Raw genomic sequence first — 21305 nt, 5'->3', positions numbered from 1 at the left:
CCCGTGCGATGCCGGGGCGGGTCGCTAGTGATTAATAATTTCAAAAGATTTCTTACAGCCTTAAGGGGCGACGACAATCGATTAATGCGATTCTTCATTTTATTATGTGATTAGTGTTAATTTGTCTCTAGACAGTGTTCCATTTTATCCCTGGATATATTAACACCCAAATTTGCATCATTAGGTAATAGAAAAACAGGCAATGAAATCGTGACTCGCGTTACTTTTCATGACATCACCCACGATTTTTTACGAATACAATTTAGTTGCATAAAGTAATATTTTAGTGAACACAAACATCACACTTTGCATACATTTTTTGTTCAATCAATTGGTTCTTAAATTGTCGTGTTTCTATCGCATTTACATAATTTGGAATGCTGAATTTCTATAATAAAAAAAAACAGATATCTTTATTTAACTATCACTTATTTACAGCAGAATTTTACTATTGAAAATTCCATATAAAACATAAGCTTACTGCAAAAGGTTTATATTGAACATTTAATATTGCGTGTAAACAAAAATAACACAACAGGGCTCATATATGGTGGAAATATTCGCTGAATTGGGTACGGTCTTGGTAGCTCAGATGGCAGAGCACTGTACTAGTGATCCAGTGGTCGTGGGTTCAAGTCCCACCCAAGACAGTGAATTTTTCCACTTTTAATTTATTTCGAAGCTTAATAGCATCGTTCGCAGACGTTTCTGCTTAATACAAAATTAAAAATAACACAAATTAAATGGAATTTAAAAATAAGATATACTTATTTTAGTACTATTTTCAGAATTCTAAAGCCGGTCTCACAAAATCAGTATAAGTAGGGTTGGCAAAAATACGTAGGTTTCCTGACTTTTTCTTCGGTTGTTTATCTGGACCGACAGGTATTGTCTCTCGCTGTAATGAGTACGAGTCGCTATACATGAGTAAAGACAATGCAAGTAGCACTTACTCTCGTCAAGTCGGCCGCTAATACCCTCGCTGATGCTGCGTTTAACCTTTTGGACGCCAATGACCGATATATCCGCACCGTAGGTTCAACGCCAAAGACCGATTAATCGGTCACATATCACAGAGCAACATAGACCTACGTGCATATGCATAAAGTTCAATTTCAGTTTTGACACCGGTGACGTGACGTCAGCGTGACAGCTTTTGTGTTTGACACGGCGTCAAAAAGGTTAAATCATGCGCAAGAAAATAGTATCTCTGCTAGGTCGAGTGAGAAGCAGTCCCAACAGTATTCTGAATGTTATTGCTGACAAATATGATAGCCCAATTCTCGCTTATTGGATTGAGCAAATTAAAGGGGTAGCAACTAGCCCTTATTAAATGTTAAATGTGTATGTACCTACTTATAACTAATACTAACCCTTAGCTTTAAGTTTAATTTATTTGTTTTAATTTTACTGTATGTTACTAACAACTATGAAGTCTGTTCTTCGAAATAAAGATATTTTATTATTATTATTTAAAGACCCCGCCTCGCGTTTAGTACATAACTTCGCCTTAACTAGCATTAAATCATAATTCTTCAATAAATTCTATCAATTGCATGTTTATTGTGATTTCGATGGATATCTATTTCTTGGTAAAAATATTATTTTAATATTTTACTTGGGCGAAGTAGATATTTGCTGATTTTCAATCAATGGTATCATTGATAATGATTGATGGGGTTTGATAGTAATGTTAAAACCGTCACGTCGATAGCTTGAACAGCTACGGGCAGTCAATCGCCGGGGGGCGGTTGCGCGATCACATTCAAGTCAAGTAGCCCGTTAACCTTTTGGACGCCAATGACCGATATATCCGCACCGTAGGTTCAACGCCAAAGACCGATTAATCGGTCACATATCACAGAGCAACATAGACCTACGTGCATATGCATAAAGTTCAATTTCAGTTTTGACACTTCAGTGACGTGGCGTCAGCGTGACAGCTTTTGTGTTTGACACGGCGTCGAAAGGGTTAAGGCGCTATACGCTATAAGGTACGTGCATGAACTGTGGGGCAGCACAGAAGCCCCTTGATTATTGGCGCAAAGTGTAAATGTTAAGTTTAAGTTTCCGATTTAGGCCACAAGATGGCAGACCCTCCAACGTGCACGGTCCCTATACTAAACAATTGAACATACAACTTGTGTACATGTTGTCATTTCGGCTGCCCCTTGCTGCTTGGCTAGTCCCTTATCCCTACGAGTGTATATCGTTCGTTTTTTTTAGCATTAGAAAAAAGGTAAACAATCTTGATGTGTCCTTTAATTGAAAAACACGTGTTAAAAATAAGTCACGGCAAATATGTAACAATTATGAATCTAATACGATCATTTATATTCTTCTGCTTTCGTAAGTAATAGTTACTGATTTTTAAAAAGCGCTTTTCAATTAAAAGACATGTCAAGATCGCTTACCTTCTTTCTAATGCTAAAAAAAACGAACTATAGTAAAGTTGAGCCGCTAACCGTGTCAGTCAGGCTGTTAGGTAAGTAGTTACTCGACTTACATAGCCTGCTGGTAATCTGGTAATGCATTGTAAGCTATACTGAACGTAACTTGTGTTCAATTTACATCTTACTTATCCCTTATTTCTCTCTAACGAAAGTATGTATAGCCTCGTGCCGCCCAATGTACATTAGGATGTACACTAAGTTTCGATGGAATGTCAACCTTAATTAGAAACACAGTAGGTAGCATTTCATTTGTAAAATTTTCTAAGAAATTAAATTCAACCCAATTGAAAATAGAACAAGATTCAAACTTCCTTGGCTATAATTTTGTATGGGCGGCACGAGGATAGGAAAGTCGCTAAAGCTTTGGATTCCTCCGAAAACGGTGCCGTCATATTACGGCCGCTATATAGCGTTGACTGACGTCACTAGAACGTTGTCTATGTAAACAAGATGGCGCAGTTTCCTAGACGGCGTTACGTTACGTTGATTGTCAACGTAACGTAAGATGACGGCCGTCATGACCTTGTCGATAGTTTCGTGAACGTTTTATTAGATAGCGGTGACGCCATTTTGAATAAATGACACGAGATTTGAATAAATGATTCCGTACTACGATTATTTTCCTCTTCTGATGATATTTCATCCTCCAAGTAAATTATAGATGATCAAGCAAATCTTGTCAGTAGGAAAAGGCGCGAAATTCAAATTTTCTATGGGACGTTATCCCATCGCGCCTACATTTTTCAAATTTGCCGCTTTGACCTTGGTGGATGACGGTGTGTTATGACGCCGTGGTACTTTCCACATGTCGCCACCGTAAAGACGGCCGTCTTTTGCGGCCGCTATATGACGGCCGTCATATGACGGCGCCGTTTTCGGAGGAATCCAAAGCTTAACCGTGTCAGGCTGTGTGAGTGGTTCAGACGGGCAGCCGTCAATCGATGGGCGGCGGCTGCGCGGTGATACTCGATGGTGGGGCTGTCAGGTAACCCGCTGAGGTAGGCGCCGCTGTAATATTGATCAAGTTTGAGACAGTGTCATTCATGATCTCATGGTAAATATAAACACATGACACAATACAGTGGTTTACTTTACTAGGTCTGTAAAATAACACAATATCAATAAGTTCTTGGCAAAAAAATCATTTTTCGTACAACTTTTTATCACTGACTGTACACTTTCTTTCCACAGGCAACTAATACTCATCGAGACAATTCTAAAAGCCCCAAACACAAATAGGTTGCCTTATTTTATCACAGAGTTCCTATGGCCACCTCCTGTCTCCATCATCAGATCAGCTAGATAGTACCATAATATTGCATTGTCACCAGACTTACATATGTATGCAAATTTTCACCTTCATTGGAAGTCGGGAAGTCGGTCAAATTTAACTTGCAAGGTTTGACCCGTACCCATATTATATGTTTCGTTGCGTGTTCCATTTTCGAAAACTTTTGACTGTGGTGGCGAACAATTATTTCATGACACGACAGGCGTGCCTTACGTAATAGAATATGATGACACGCCTATCGTGTCATACGCCTCACGTTAAAAATTATTATATTAGTTATACTGAAACTAAGATTAATGATCACCCTAAATTCTTCTGGACTTATATAAAATCTACTTTTTCTAAAAGAGGTCTTCCACAGGTTATGCAGTATAAGGGTATGGCAGCTTCAAGTGGTACACAGATATGTGATTTTTTCAATGAACACTTTCACTCCGTTTTTGAAAAACCAGCTAGTGGTTCCTCTGATTTAAATAACCACCCATTGACAGGTGACCCAGTTTTAGACATTGATACAATTCACATAACCAAAGAATTAGTTTATAAATATCTTAAATCCATAAATGTAAATAAAGGGGCCGGTCCTGATTCTATACATCCTGTAGTAATCAATAAATGTTCTCCCAATTTAGTAGAACCGATTACATTAATTTTTAAAAAATCCCTTACAGATGGATGCGTGCCCTCATTATGGAAACGTGCACTAGTCACTCCTATACCTAAAGGTGAAATTAGCCACGACATAGAAAAATATCGACCAATCTCGAAACTTTGTCAATTTGGTAAAATTCTGGAAAAGATTGTAACTGATCAGCTATCCACTGCCATACGTCGTTATATTATTCCAAACCAACATGGTTTTCTTAAGGGCCGGAGTGTTGAATCCAATCTGATATCCTACACAGAGATCTTATTGGACGCGCTGGATAATAATTATCAAGTGGACGCTGTGTATACCGATTTTGCCAAGGCCTTCGATAAGGTTTGTCATGAACGCTTATTGTTGAAGCTTTGGCATATCGGTATACACGGTGACCTTTTCCGGTGGATACAATCTTACATAGAGAATCGTTCGCAGGCTGTGGCAGTGGGTGGATATACTTCTCAGTATAGGCCTATCACGTCTGGTGTTCCACAAGGGTCTCATCTGGGGCCTTTGTTGTTTATCATCTACATCAATGATATCTCTGCATGTATAAAAAATTCAAACTTACTGTTATATGCTGACGATGCAAAGATATTTAGAGTCATTCGTAATGTGGATGATTGCAAAGCCTTACAAAGCGACTTGGACCGTTTTGAGGCTTATTGTATTGATAATAAGTTGTCCTTAAATCCAGACAAATGTTTCGTTATAAGTTTTAGCAGGAAAAGGAATAGTATTAATGTTGACTATAAACTATGTGATAAAAAATTAGGTCATGTTCACCAGATTCGAGACCTCGGTATCATAATGGATTCAAAACTCACTTTTATACCTCACATTGATGACATGTTAGGTAAAGCATTTAAGCAGTTAGGATTTATATTACGTGTAGGTAAGCCATTTAAGAGACTTTTAACTTATAAGGTACTATTTAACAGTTACGTTCGTAGTCGCTTGGAATTTGCAAGCGCTGTGTGGAGCCCACTGTATAAAATACATAGCGATAGGATAGAGAGAGTTCAGAAAAAGTTTGCTAAGACAATAGAATACAGAATTAGAGATAAATACTCGGATTACGCCACCGCAATGAGAGTACACAATATAACATCCCTTAGTTATCGCCGAGAACGCACCGATATCTTAACACTTTATAAAATTCTTAATAATATTATTGATGCTCCGTTTTTATTACAGTCACTTTCCCTCAGAGTTCCTCGACGTTGTGAACGCGCCTGCAGGAAAAAACCTCTATTTTACATCCCCCGTAGTCGGACTGCTTACGCAAAGAATAGTTTTGTTAAAAGGGCGTGCAGGTTGTACAACGAAAAATTTCATAGTCTTGATATGTTCTGTGAGAAACTTAATAGATTTAAAACACTTTCTATGCAGTGTAATATGTAACCTAAAGCATTAGTTATTAGAGGCATTTTTAAGAAATAATCTCAGTATTATGTATGAAATGTTACTGTTTCTTATATGTAATTGAGTAACAAAACCTCTTTTTTTTTTTTGTATTTCAGTTTTAAAACAATTGTTATGGTTGTTATAAGATATTAGATAAAATAAGGTACCTACATTTATTGATAAAATTGTACAAATTTTAATACTGTGATAGGTACTCTTATATTTTAGTTTTATTATTATTTTTCTCTTAGTTTATTGTTGTATGCACAAATAGCTCTGTTTTTACTCTGTAGAAAACAATTTGAATTAACATGATGTTAAAATATTTTCATTAAGGAAACTGTAAGTCTAGTTTTAAGAAAATTTCCAGTGTTATATATAACTATAAAAGACTGTTTGTTTCTTAAATAAATAAATAAAAAAATAAAATAAAATAAAAACATTGATGACACGCCTGTCGTGCCATCCGCACCGAATCGGTTAAGTAAAAGCTTGTAAAAACCCCAACAGAATTGCAAGTACGTATAAAAAAAAACAATGTGCCTAGCAAAATAATAACAGTGGCTCACCTTGTAGCGCGTGCTGTGATGGCGCAGTGATGAACAGGTCGTTCCGTTGTTGGGCGTACTGCTCCCACACGCGGCTCTTGGCCAGCACGCCTCTCACTCGCTCGCCGTGCGTGGTCGAGCGCGCCATGGCTTTTAAATAATAAATAATAACCACCTTGTAGCGCGTGCTGTGAGGGTGCAGTGATGAACAGGTCGTGCCGCTGTTGGGCGTACTGCTCCCACACGCGACTCTTGGCCAGCACGCCTCTCACTCGCTCGCCGTGCGTGGTCGAGCGCGCCATGGCTTTTAAATAATAAATAATAACCACCTTGTAGCGCGTGCTGTGAGGGCGCCGTGATGAACAGGTCGTGCCGCTGCTGGGCGTACTGCTCCCACACGCGGCTCTTGGCCAGCACGCCTCTCACTCGCTCGCCGTGCGTCGTCGAGTGCGCCATAGCTTTTAAATAATAAATAATAACCACCTTGTAGCGCGTGCTGTGATGGCGCAGTGATGAACAGGTCATGCCGCTGTTGGGCGTACTGCTCCCACACGCGGCTCTTGGCCAGCACGCCTCTCACTCGCTCGCCGTGCGTCGTCGAGCACGCCATAACTTTTAAATAATAAATAATAACAGTGGCTCACCTTGTAGCGCGTGCTGTGATGGCGCAGTGATGAACAGGTCGTGCCGTTGTTGGGCGTACTGCTCCCACACGCGGCTCTTGGCCAGCACGCCTCTCACTCGCTCGCCGTGCGTCGTCGAGTGCGCCATAGCTTTTAAATAATAAATAATAACCACCTTGTAGCGCGTGCTGTGATGGCGCAGTGATGAACAGGTCATGCCGCTGTTGGGCGTACTGCTCCCACACGCGGCTCTTGGCCAGCACGCCTCTCACTCGCTCGCCGTGCGTCGTCGAGCACGCCATAACTTTTAAATAATAAATAATAACAGTGGCTCACCTTGTAGCGCGTGCTGTGATGGCGCAGTGATGAACAGGTCGTGCCGTTGTTGGGCGTACTGCTCCCACACGCGGCTCTTGGCCAGCACGCCTCTCACTCGCTCGCCGTGCGTCGTCGAGCGCGCCATGGCTTTTAAATAATAAATAATAACCACCTTGTAGCGCGTGCTGTGAGGGTGCAGTGATGAACAGGTCGTGGCGCTGTTGGGCGTACTGCTCCCACACGCGGCTCTTGGCCAGCACGCCTCTCACTCGCTCGCCGTGCGTCGTCGAGCGCGCCATGGCTTTTAAATTGTGGGCTACTTTCCCACTTACACTTATACCTACACTTACACCTACACTTATACTTACACTACACTTAACTAATATTAATACACTTATATAAAACATAATATTAATATATACACATATTTATTTACATACATTTTATACATTTATTTACATTTACACAATAATAATATACACGTTATATTTACACATCGTCCGTCAATTCTTGACGGTGCCAACAAGTCGGGTGCAATGCAAACGCGCACCGCGATAGCAGTCCTTTGTTCAGAGCGGCCGGTTTTGAGACCCGCTCCGTGCCGGCCGGCCATCGCCGCGCCCCGCCTCAGTCTATGCACAGCACTGACGCGAAACGCACGTCGCTTATGACCGCTAGACGCATTACGTTCGATATCGCTCTTGCTTTTGTTTACGCTATATTTTCTATTTCTATATTTCTTCTTTCTCCTTCTGTGTTTCTATCCTCCGAACTTTGGACATTCCTTCTGTGTTGTATATATATTGACATTATAATATTTATTGGAGAAAGTGGACGTTTGGATTACTGTGGCTGAGATATGTCACGTACCCTATCTACTTCCCCATACTGGAATCAGAAGGTTGCGTGTTCAAATCACGTCGGGGTCACCAGTATGGGGAATGTAGATAGGGTACGTGACATATCTCAGCCACAGTAATCCAAACGTCCACTTTCTCCAATAAATATTATAATGTCAATATATATACAACACAGAAGGAATGTCCAAAGTTCGGAAGATAGAAACACAGAAGGTAACAGTACGGAAGAAATATAGAAATAGAAAATATAGCGTAAACAAAAGCCAAAGCGATAGCGAACGTAATGCGTCTAGCGGTCATAAGCGACGTGCGTTTCGCGTCAGTGCTGTGCATAGACTGAGGCGGGGCGCGGCGATGGCCGGCCGGCACGGAGCGGGTCTCAAAACCGGCCGCTCTGAACAAAGGACTGCTATCGCGGTGCGCGTTTGCATTGCACCCGACTTGTTGGCACCGTCAAGAATTGACGGACGATGTGTAAATATAACGTGTATATTATTATTGTGTAAATGTAAATAAATATGTGTATATATTAATATTATGTTTTATATAAGTGTATTAATATTAGTTAAGTGTAGTGTAAGTATAAGTGTAGGTGTAAGTGTAGGTATAAGTGTAAGTGGGAAAGTAGCCCACAAAATAATAAATAATAACCACCTTGTAGCGCGTGCTGTGAGGGCGCAGTGATGAACAGGTCGTGCCGCTGTTGGGCGTACTGCTCCCACACGCGACTCTTGGCCAGCACGCCTCTCACTCGCTCGCCGTGCGTGGTCGAGCGCGCCATGGCTTTTAAATAATAAATAATAACCACCTTGTAGCGCGTGCTGGGAGGGTGCAGTGATGAACAGGTCGTGCCGTTGTTGGGCGTACTGCTCCCACACGCGGCTCTTGGCCAGCACGCCTCTCACTCGCTCGCCGTGCGTGGTCGAGCGCGCCATGGCTTTTAAATAATAAATAATAACCACCTTGTAGCGCGTGCTGTGAGGGTGCAGTGATGAACAGGTCGTGCCGCTGTTGGGCGTACTGCTCCCACACGCGGCTCTTGGCCAGCACGCCTCTCACTCGCTCGCCGTGCGTCGTCGAACGCGCCATGGCTTTCAATGCGTTGACCAGCTGGGCGGCGGCCTGCCCGTCGAGCCGGGTCTCCAGAAGGGACAGGAGTTCGTCTATTAGACCAGTTTCTAGAGCCTGCGGTAAAAAAAAGTATTATAATTGGTCTAACCAATTTGTCAGTAAGTAACAACCAGGAGAACTATACTCATCCTTTTCTTTTGGGTGCTAGTACCAGTGTAAGACAAAGATAGTATTATTCTCTCTGTCTATATTTGAAATGAGACAGTCCTTTGACAAACTATTTTTTTTAAACTTTATTGCACAGTAAAAATATACAGTGAGAAAACGCGGACTTAATGCTACACGGCATTCTCTACCAGTCAACCTTTAGGCCAAACAGAGAAACATAGTTGGTACGGGGTATGTAAAGAACACTAAAACTTGATGCATAAAATTAATTGGCACAAATATAAATGTAATGTGAAGATATAATAAATATATATACATCAATAATATATACGTATATGTATACAATAAATATATATATATATATATATTATATATATATATATATACAACAAGACATACAGTTCAATTTATGTATATTACCAACACGAACTAGCTAACGGCTGTTTTACAAGCATTGGAATATTTTCGTGCACTATTCAATTGAACATTCGACAAATTGCGAAAGCTATACCTGTAAAACTAGCCGATCCGTGTTAACGGAGCTGTTGAATATGGATGCGAGCGCCTCGCACGCGCTGCCTATTATCTCCCGACATGACTTGACGGCGGTTTTCAGTCCGGACATCACTTCGGTCTGGTTCATCGCCATTACGCACGACTGCAAAGAAATTTAATAATAATAAACCTCTTACTCTACGTGTTTTTATATTGTACTCACATTGCAAAACCCTAACCTAAGACCCAAGTAAAATAATATAAAAAAACCTTACTCTAATCATTTAGGTTTATCAACGCGTCTGACAGCGGCGGTGGCGACATGGGGCAGGCTTATGGTATGGAACCAATTCGAGCATTTTTTTAATAGGATAAAAGACAGGGGCCTCGCAAAGATCTGCTGTCTGGAGCCTCATAGGTAGATGTGTACGTGATGCGATGACCGCCAAAGAAGTCAAGTGAAGAAGAAGTGAAGTGAGTGAGTGGTTACAGCCCAATATCAACCTTCGTGCATTCCGATAAGGTTCACGATGACGCGCCGCTCACGACAGGCATGGCGTCCAAAGGGTTGGGCGTCGCAGGAGACTGTTTAGCGAAAATCGATATTCCTAAGAGAAGATGATGTACTTTTATAACTACCACGGGACTTAATCGCGTAAGACTTACGTTTATTCACGGCCTGACGTACGTGGTAGTTATAAAAGTATGAGTGCGAATCGTGTTAGTTTAAATCAAAGTTGATGTGCTTATAACTCATACCTTTACCAAAGACGTTTGCTCTTCAAGTATATAGAAATAATACTTCATTTTTCAACCCCATTGTAAGAATGTGCCGTCTGTACAACGACCTAGTATCTAAGCATAGCCATATTGATATATTCAACTCGAATTTTGCAATCTTTCGGAAGCAGGTTATGGAAGTTCTTTGCCATTGAACACCTTTAGGTTAAGTTTCGTTAATCACTTTTTAATTTTCTATAATGTGTGTTTATACTAAAGTTCTTTGCTTTATTTTCACTCTTTTCTTGATGTGAATTATTATGTTTTGTGTCAAAAATTGCTTTACTGTGTAATTAAGTTAGTTAGCTGTATAGCCTTAGCATAGTTGTAGTTTTCGCTCCAATATGTTTTCATGATGTGCATACATGCTTTGGATGGCATTCCCAACTAAAACCTGTACTGAAAATAATTATTTCATGTAACAAATGTTATCTATTTTGTGTGCCTAATAAATAAAATAAAAAAATAAAAATACCTGTGTGCGAGCTAAGGCTGCGACGATGGGTACAGCGTGTAGCGGGCACTGCGGCAGTAATCTCATCAGTCGGGGTAGCTCACCCAGTTGGGCACACACTTCGCCCAGCGCTGGGCGTGTGGACACGAGTACGGCCAGCGCTTTGGCACAGATGTCGCCTCTGCTGCCCTGTATCGACATAAACACATGCGTTACAACAGATACAAAGATTAATTTTATCAATACAGTAGGGCCTTAATAATCCATACATAGGCTAATCCGAACGTCGCTGTAATCCCAACTGCCGAGTGACCCCTTTCTCTGAACTGACGATGAGATCATTAGCCCAACTTTCGCAAGAGACTGACGAATCTGGATGTGACGAGTCTTTTATTGACGATTCTTCGGCTCTTAATGTCAAAGAAATTCCCTACTCGCAAGCTATATCGGCATTGACCATGTCCATGACCTTGTTTGGACTGGGCTGATGAATGATGCTACGTAATTTGAGGATCAAAGCCTTTGCTCTGTCAATAAATAGAACCCGGCAGACTACATTAGATGAGTTCTTAAAATGATTTGTTCGCGATAATTTTGTGTTAACGTATTTTCTTGATTAATTTCTTTGTTTTTGTTACTTTGGAGTCTCAGTAAATATGTTTTTTTTAGAATATACCATTATTTTCTTTATAACATACTATAATCCGAACGCTTCGCCAGTCCGTACAGGGGGTGTTTTTTTGAAGTTCGGATTATCGAGGCCCTACTCTATCACCATTTTGTAAGTTTCGTTCAATGATAACTCAATGAATAACAGTCGATCGATAACAAGACGTTGGCGGATTCCTAGTGGCCTCTGTTCGGTCTACGGTCATACCTCGCTGGCGTCCTTGCCGAGCGCGGCCACGCACTCAGTGAGCAGTTCCTGCAGGAACCGCTTGGGGCTGCGGAGGCTCCAGTGCGGGCTCTGCAGGAACAGCTTGAGGTACACGCCGCCGACCACCACCTCGCCGGCCGGCGCCCAAGTGTCCTCGCCCGCGGCCCGCTCGACGGTCTCGCGGTCCTCGAACGCGGAGTTGGGGTCGCGGAGCTGGTTGCATTGGTGTCTGAAAGAAAGAAGGAGTTACTTAGTGAAAAACAAAAATTTAAAAAAAAAGCTGTTGACGTGGAGTTGGGGTCGCGGAGCTGGTTGCATTGGTGTCTGAAAGAAAGAAGGAGTTACTTAGTGAAAAACAAAAATTTTAAAAAAAAGCTGTTGACGTGGAGTTGGGGTCGCGGAGCTGGTTGCATTGGTGTCTGAAAGAAAGAAGGGGTTATTTAGTGAAAAACAAAAATTAAAAAAAAAAGCTGTTGACGTGGAGTTGGGGTCGCGGAGCTGGTTGCATTGGTGTCTGAAAGAAAGAAGGGGTTACTTAGTGAAAAACAAAAATTAAAAAAAAGAGCTGTTGACGTGGAGTTGAGGTCGCGGAGCTGGTTGCATTGGTGTCTGAAAGAAAGAAGTTACTTACTGAAAAAAATAAATAAAAAAAAAACTGTTGGTTATCCAGTCCAGGGATGTTGCGAACATCCGCATCCGCTACCGCGGAACTTCCGCATTATTTTCAACATCCGCATCCGCATCCGCATAAAATCGATGCGGAGCTTATGCGGATGCGGATGTCGAACAAGTGGGTACAGGAACGTCTTAGCGGCGGCGTAAGTGCTAGGTGATTTCGTTATTAACTATAACGAAATCGTCTAGATCCAGAAAAGTCGGCCAAGTTACTGTTTATTAAATATAACGCACCTATATTCTTTCTCAAATACATAACGTTTCGTTTTTTTTTAATAAAAAAATACTAAAAATGTAATATTTTACATTTTTTTAAGTACCTAATCTTGACATCCGCATCCGCATCCGCATCCGCGGATGTGAGCCTTTAAATATCCGCATCCGCATCCGCATCCGCATCCACGAATGTCACAAAATCTGCATCCGCAACATCCCTGATCTAGTCTACGCCGTTGTAATAGATATAATATAAAACACGTACATGTCAGCCAAATCGGCTAAAGTGCTACACGCTTGCGCGCGCGCCTCACGCGTCCACAATACCTCGGAGTGATCGTGTCGCGAGTCGAGCATGTGCGTAGCACTCGCAGGTCCACTTTGCGCATGATTACAAGCGCTACGAAGTGCCAAATAAAGTGCTACGTGTGCTACGAAACCTATACCTTCACACAACAAGCACGTAGCACTATGGAGATGCGCTACGCCGTGGTAATAGAAGCGCTACGTGTGCTACAAAACCTGTAGCACACTGTGACTAGCTACTCACTTGTCTGCCCGCTCAGCTAACGTGCTACACACTCGCGCACGCGCCTCGTCCGTCCACACAAGCTCGGGATGCTCGTGCCGCGAGTCGTACATGTGCGTAGCTCTCGCCGGTCCACTTTTGCGCATGGTTACAAGCGCTACGAAGTGCCAAATGATGTGCTACGTGTGCTACGAAATTTGTATCTTCACACAACAAGCACGTGGCACTATGGAGATACGCTACGCCGTGGTAATACAAGCGCTACGTGTGCTATGAAACCTGTAGCACACTGTAACTAGCTACTCACTTGTCAGCCCGCTCAGCTAGCGTGCTACACACTCGCGCACGCGCCTCGTCCGTCCACACAAGCTCGGGATGCTCGTGCCGCGAGTCGAACATGTGCGTGGCACTCGCCGGTCCACTCTCGCGCATCGCTTCGCAGAATACTCCGGGCACGTAGCGCGACATTGTTAGACGGACCTGTCGATTAATTTATTTCAAAATTTCAAAGCGACTCTTAATCAGGTTGTTGAAAGGAATTATGAACGTATGACTTCACACGACGTAGAATAGAGTCAGACCGAGAAAAGTCTGCAGCGATTTTGATAGCCCACGCAGTGCAAGTGTCATTTTAAACGTCAAACTTCTATGAATTTATGACGTGTAAATAACACTTTCACTGTGTAGGCTATCAAAATCGCTGCAGACTTTTCTTGGTCTAACTTTAGTATTGAAACTGCCTATTTTGTTTAGACTTTGTATGATTGGAAATAGTTAAAAGAGCATAAATAAGTAAAAGTATTTTGTGTTTTTTAATGTTTGCACCTTTGAGAGGACAGTGGAATATTTTCATCAAAATCCGATGTATTATAAACCACTCCATAATTTTATATGAAAATGGGAATGCTACCTTTATATAAATTAAGAAAATTATAACAAAACTAATATACATATTTCGAGTCAGAGTAAGTCAATCTTAGATAGAATTGCTATTAAAATGTTAACAATAAATACCTTGGGTCCGTGTAGTTTGTCCGCCATCATTCGAGCTAACAACTCGACCGCGGACTCTCTCATCTCTGGAACCTTGCTGTTCGCGAACAAGTCTAACAGGTATATCACAGCACCTGCAGAAAAAAGCGGCCAAGTGCGAGTCGGACTCGCCCATGAAGGGTTCCGTATTTAGGCGATTTATGACGTATTAAAAAAAAACTACTTGCTAGATCTCGTTCAAACCAATTTTCGGTGGAAGTTTACATGGTAATGTACATCATATATTTTTTTTAGTTTTATCATTCTCTTATTTTAGAAGTTAGGGGGGGGGGGGGACACATTTTACCACTTTGGAAGTGTCTCTCGCGCAAACTATTCAGTTTAGAAAAAAATGATATTAGAAACCTCAATATCATTTTTGAAGACCTATCCATAGATACCCCACACATATGGGTTTGATGAAAAAAAAAATTTGAGTTTCAGTTCGAAGTATGGGGAACCCCAAAAATTTATTGTTTTTTTTTTCTATTTTTGTGTGAAAATCTTAATGCGGTTCACAGAATACATCTACTTACCAAGTTTCAACAGTATAGTTCTTATAGTTTCGGAGAAAAGTGGCTGTGACATACGGACGGACAGACAGACGGACAGACAGACATGACGAATCTATAAGGGTTCCGTTTTTTGCCATTTGGCTACGGAACCCTAAAAACGGGCTATAATGTGTAATCCGGCAATAAGCGGAGCGTAGAGCAAAAGCTTGCTATGTACTTTCGAAATCAAGGACGCAGGTGCAATCTTTTCGAGCGATGGCGCCATAACCTTGAGCCTACAGTCGGGTGGATGGCGTTATAACCTCCTAAGGCCCAAGGTCCTACCTATAGTACTGGTTCAGTTCCATGTAATTTAAACCATGTTCAATTGGAACAGAGTCGCTTTTGCTTTGTTTCGTTCAATTTTCAAACAACGCAAAATCAACTCTATTTCCTACAGTTTAGGTGCAAATTTCAGTGGCAAATGTTGGATGTTTCGTTTGTTTGGCTGGGCCTTAGGAGGATAATATCAAAATTTAACAAATTAACACATATCAGTGAAAGAATAAGGATCAAAATCAAATGGCGTTCTAACAGTTATAATCCTTTGTAAAAAGCTGTCAGTAAATGTACTGGGGCTACATAAAATACCATGACAGTAACTCTCTATACACTCTATTCTATTTGCCAGTGGTGTGTATGCATACTAGAGATGCACCGGATATCCGGTTACTATCCGGTATCCGGCCTATCTGGCCGTTATTTTAGTATCCAGCCGGATACCGGATAGTAACTTACTATCCGGCCGGATACCGGATAGTAAAATTAACACATGTTGGGGTAAAAAATGGAATCTAAAAAACAGTCACGGTCATAATGCTAACGACACAGTAGATAGAAATGAATACGTAACCAATGTCACACAATACACTTATTTGTTTACACAAAAATACGCGCGCGCACTTGTAACTATAAACGAACTTACTACGTAATGACATGATAAAACTTAAAACTCGTTACGATCCTAGAAATGTGTCCGCGCGAACGTTCACTACCTGCAAAACTCAAAATATAGGTATAGTTCCGCCGGCCGAATATCCGGCGGCCGGATACCGGATATTCGGCCTATGTCCAGGCCGGATATCCGGTATCCGGCCAAACAACTATCCGTTGCATCTTTAATGCATACCTTTGGCGAGCGCCTCCTTGACGAGCGCCGTGTTGGCTAGCAGCGCGGACAGAGCGGCCAAGGCGTCAGGCCGGGGCGGCCGCGCGCCCAGCAACGCCAGAAGATGACCTGTGATTAAGATAATAGGTACAGCTCGGCGATCAAACACCAGAGATTTAAAGCATATTTCCTAATGCAAATTTGATAGCCGTATAATTTTTTCAACCTTTCATACGCAGCAAAGTGAAAAGTAATATTACGAAGGCAGGACGACAATAAGATATTTATTTTGCGCAGATCAACTGTCTAAAATCGGAGAGATTAATCGCAAATCACTACATAGTATAAAACAAAGTCGCTTCCCGCTGTCTGTCCCTATGTATGCTTAGGTCTTTAAAACTACGCAACGGATTTTGATGCGGTTTTTTTTAAATAGGTAGAGTGATTCAAGAGGAAGGTTTATGTAAATACCATAAAACTGTCTCACACCGGATAGCCCGCCAGAGATCACGCCGCGTCACGCGGGCCATGATAGACCCGTCTTGTGGCACAGAATAACTAATAGTACTACCGTACAGAAAATTCACTCCTTCACAAAAGTCAGATTTAGGTATAAAATTACACCTATATCGCCGCCTGCAAGCTAAATTGAAACTTATAACCGCGCACGAACCGTGAATCTCCTTTGCGCGCCGCAGTTTTATGACCGAGCTGTGAGTGTCGGCACGGGGTTATCACTCGACAAGTTTTTATACCTATACCCACCGATTTTATATTTTTAAGATAAATATGTAGGAATTACAAACGTTGACTATGTAAACATAATTTTTTTATCCGGAGATAGTATGTCTGATTCTCACGAAAGTAAATTTCGAAGCCATTGTGTATTTTCAATTTTGCGCGAGCGCCACGTGACACGACTATCGTGCACGCCGAGCGGCAGCCCACTGCCATACGCCTGTCCGATGGGCGCGCCGGCCAAATGTACCTAAACTGCGGAGTGACACCCCCCTGCTTGTGGCGCGGCGCAGCCTAGTCCGACGATGTAACACTTCAAAAGCCATCTGTTATCTATTTCATCAATTTCACAGGCAAATATAACGAACATTGCAGGAATGTTCCCTACTAACACAAGCCTCAATAGGCTACTGTGGTAATTAGTCAATTTGTGTAATAATGTCCCGTTTTGTCCCCAAAAAACCGGGCTATTTTCATAACTATAAGCAACAGAGTATATAGTTACCAAAGAGAATTTGAAATAGAGGCGGATTGTCAAAGTAAATTATGTAGTCACCGTAAATTTACTGCCATCTTTCGAGAGCAGATTAAAACTGTTAGAACGACATTTGACTTTGATGACAGTAAATGTACTGTGGCTACATACTTTACCATACAGTCTAATATACAGTCTATTATCTTTGATAGTTATAGTTTGTAGCTTTCTAGTAGAGCCCGAAGGCTAATCCTATTGTCTATTGTTCAGTAAAACCGCACGTGCTACTTACCTGCAAAAAAGGGTCCTAATTATTCTATTTGGCACCTGAGCGCGGGCTAGTCCAACGCTCAAAAAACCAGTGTAGGCGCGCTCTCCGATAACGCGCCTTTGTTACGCATCTCGATGACACATTTTAGACTGGTTCTGTAACGTTCGACTCGCCGGCACTCAGTAACCGAAGTACTGACCACACACATCGGTACAAAATATTTATCCATTAGTTCATTTTGAATCTTATTGCAATTTCCATAGGAGTTGTAATTCAATTACCTGGGTAAAGTGAACGAGCGATTTTTAGGGTTCCGTAGCCAAATGGCAAAAAACTGAACCCTTATAGATTCGTCATGTCTGTCTGTCTGTCTGTCCGTCTGTCCGTCTGTCTGTCCGTCCGTATGTCACAGCCACTTTTCTCCGAAACTATAAGAACTATACTGTTGAAACTTGGTAAGTAGATGTATTCTGTGAACCGCATTAAGATTTTCACACAAAAATAGAAAAAAAAACAATACATTTTTGGGGTTCCCCATACTTCGAACTGAAACTCAAAATTTTTTTTTCATCAAATCCATACGTGTGGGGTATCTATGGATAGGTCTTCAAAAATGATATTGAGGCTTCTAATATCATTTTTTTCTAAACTGAATAGTTTGCGCGAGAGACACTTCTAAAGTGGTAAAATGTGTGTCCCCCCCCCCCTGTAACTTCTAAAATGAGAGAATGATAAAACTAAAAAAAATATATGATAAACTTCCACCGAAAATTGGTTTGAACGAGATCTAGTAAGTAGTTTTTTTTTATACGTCATAAATCGCCTAAATACGGAACCCTTCATGGGCGAGTCCGACTCGCACTTGACCGCTTTTTTATGCAGGTGGTTGTGGCACGTGGCACGAGCGGTTTTACTAACAATAGACAATAGACGACCGGTCTGGCCTAGTGGGTAGTGACCCTGCCTGCTAAGCCGATGGTCCTGGGTTCGAATCCCGGTAAGGGCATTTATTTGTGTGATGAACACTAATATTTGTTCCGTAGTCATGGATGTTTTCTATGTATATAAGTATGTATTTATCTATATATGTATGTATATCGTCGCCTAGTACCCATAGTACAAGCTTTGCTTAGTTTGGGGCTAGGTTGATCTGTGTAAGATGTCCCCCAATATTTATTTATTTATTTAATAGGATTAGCCGTCGGGGTCTATTAGAAAGCTACAAACACTGACAATCCAACCTCTAGACTGAGCTTAGGCCAATTCTTTCATGAAACCGATGCTGCCAAAAATACGGGGGTGCGGGGGGACGAGGTGAGCGAATCCCGTGCCGTGATTGGTCCGTTCAAAGACACGAACCAATCACGGCACGGGATTGACTCGAAGATGGAGTAACGCTACCGTATGTGTGGCAGAGGGGGTAGCGCGACTATGCTATGTCTAGAGGTTGGATTGTCTGTGGCTACGAACTATACCTAGCACTTGGCTGGCCGCGACGTCCTCGACGCACTCGCGGCTGCCGGCGGCGGCGAGCACGCTCCGCAGCGCCGCGTCCTGCAGCGAGGGGTGCGCGCGCGCAGACAACATGCCGAAGATTACACCGAATTGGCCTATGCACTGGATCTCGGAGCCTGAAACAAACGACACAATGATTAAGTTTAATTAATAACAGAAAACCTGTCCGATCCCGCGACCTTGAAAACTAATTTTGTCGTGTCTCCCAGTATGGCTCACATTTGAGCCACTGGGAGTTGAAGTGGGAGGTTTTGAAAATCGTGGGAAATCTGGAAAATTTATTTACGGCTCATATTTGAGCCCTTGGGATATAACAGGTTAATAAAGGAAATTATGTTCAATCTATTCAAGTTTGTGATTTTACTGCCTCAGAGGAAAGTCTTAGAGGTACTGCTTTAACGTTGCAAGGAATAATATCCCACCAATAGTCACATAAAAGAGGAAGATCAAAAGAGCTAAGTGGTGAAGAATAAAACCGGCCAAGTGCGAGTCGGACTCGCGCACGGAGGATTCCGCACCATCAACAAAAAATAGAGCAATAAAATCGTGTTTGTGGTATGGGAGCCCCCCTTAAATATTTATTTTATTTTATTTTTAGTATTTGTTGTTATAGCGGCAACAGAGATACATCATTTGTGAAAATTTCAACTGTCTAGCTATCGCGGTTCATGAGATACAGACTAGTGACAGACGGACGGACGGACGGACGGACAGCGAAGTCTTAGTAATAAGGTCCCGTTTTTTACCCTTTGGGTACGGAACCCTAAAAAGTCTGAATCCGAAGCAGCAGCTAAGGACCCAACATTGATCTAATACCTTCAAACGAGCAATTCTTATTTATTTATTTATATATATATATATTTCGGGGATCTCGAAAACGGCTCTAACGATTTCGATGAAATTTGCTATACGGGGGTTTTTGGGGGCGAAAAATCGATCTAGCTAGGTCTTATCTCTGGGAAAACGCGCATTTTCGAGTTTTTATATGTTTGTCACCCAGATATTAAACATTAAGATAAGAGAGTAAGATACCTGGGTTTTTGATGACGACATTGGCGAGAGCCGACAGCGCCATGGTGATGTGCTCCACGCGCTCCGGAGTCATGTCCTCCTTGGTCTGTTCCAGGGTGAACTTAAGCAGGTCCAGGATGAACTGCTGAGGGTTCTGCAGAACAATCATTACAGGTCCCAGTTTACTGGTTAAATGGCGTGTTCAGAAGTATAAAAACGTCACACAAAACAAAAAAACACATTGAGGAAATAGTTATTTTCGATACAAGTGCGAAAAAGATTTAAAACACTCCACAAACACTCGAATAGGTATTCGCACGTGTATCGAACAACGTTTACAGTACATATGGTGCTACTTTCCCGAACTAGTCCGGGAAATAGCACTTTCCATGCATATGTCGAAAGTTTAAAGTGCCATATGTAATGTAAAACGTTGTACGATACACGCGCGAATAGTGTCTGTCGTGTCGATTTAAAACACTCCCTTCGGTCGTGTTTTAATTTATCGCCACTCGTTTCAAATTTCCTCTTTTCCGCACTTGTATCGTAAATAACTAATTCATGGCACCTACGCATTTGGTTTTTTCGGTGATTACTCGAGAACGGTGCAACAGATTTTGTTCAAAATGGTCTAAATTATTCTTGATTTTTTTAAACTAATGATTTGAATGTCTAAATAGGGCAATGTTCTTTTCCAGCGCATTTTTTTTCTATGAATGTAATATTAATTGACTCACCGGTATAGGGTACTCGGGCTGTTCGTTATATATGGCCACATAGACCCCGCCGACGACCAATAAGCCCTCATGGGCCGTGTACTTGAAGGCTGGGACGAGTGGACCGTCTGGCTCCATCTTGGCTCGGAGTACGTCGCGTAGTTCCGCTCTTGTGCTGTTTTATGTAATGTTTATTGACTCACCGGTATAGGGAACTCGGGCTGTTCGTTATATATGGCCACATAGACCCCGCCGACGACCAATAAGCCCTCATGGGCCGTGTACTTGAAGGCTGGGACCAGTGGACCGTCGGGCTCCATCTTGGCTCGGAGTACGTCGCGTAGTTCCGCTCTTGTGCTGTTTTATGTAATATTAATTGACTCACCGGTATAGGGAACTCGGGCTGTTCGTTATATATGGCCACATAGACCCCGCCGACGACCAATAAGCCCTCATGGGCCGTGTACTTGAAGGCTG

At 42.0% G+C, this 21305-nt stretch overlaps 1 protein-coding gene across 1 annotated transcript in view; it reads right to left on the bottom strand.

Moving 5' to 3' along the window:
• Positions 1-3373: 3373 nt before the first annotated feature.
• The window catches only part of LOC134655421 (dnaJ homolog subfamily C member 13), a 65673-nt gene continuing 47741 nt past the window's right edge, over positions 3374-21305 (bottom strand). The window contains exons 32-41 of the mRNA XM_063510889.1: positions 20134-20266; positions 19062-19217; positions 16124-16231; positions 14423-14535; positions 13716-13888; positions 11989-12217; positions 11133-11300; positions 9894-10040; positions 9103-9328; positions 3374-3461 (exon numbers count right to left, since the gene is read on the bottom strand). Coding sequence (XP_063366959.1) covers positions 3388-3461; positions 9103-9328; positions 9894-10040; positions 11133-11300; positions 11989-12217; positions 13716-13888; positions 14423-14535; positions 16124-16231; positions 19062-19217; positions 20134-20266 — 1527 coding nt within the window. The 3' untranslated portion in view covers positions 3374-3387. The remainder of the gene's footprint in view (positions 3462-9102; positions 9329-9893; positions 10041-11132; positions 11301-11988; positions 12218-13715; positions 13889-14422; positions 14536-16123; positions 16232-19061; positions 19218-20133; positions 20267-21305) is intronic.

Source organism: Cydia amplana, chromosome 16 (assembly GCF_948474715.1).
Source record: "Cydia amplana chromosome 16, ilCydAmpl1.1, whole genome shotgun sequence".
In the NCBI taxonomy this organism is placed as follows: Eukaryota; Metazoa; Arthropoda; class Insecta; order Lepidoptera; family Tortricidae; genus Cydia; species Cydia amplana.
This window is presented reverse-complemented; position numbering and strand designations above follow the sequence as displayed.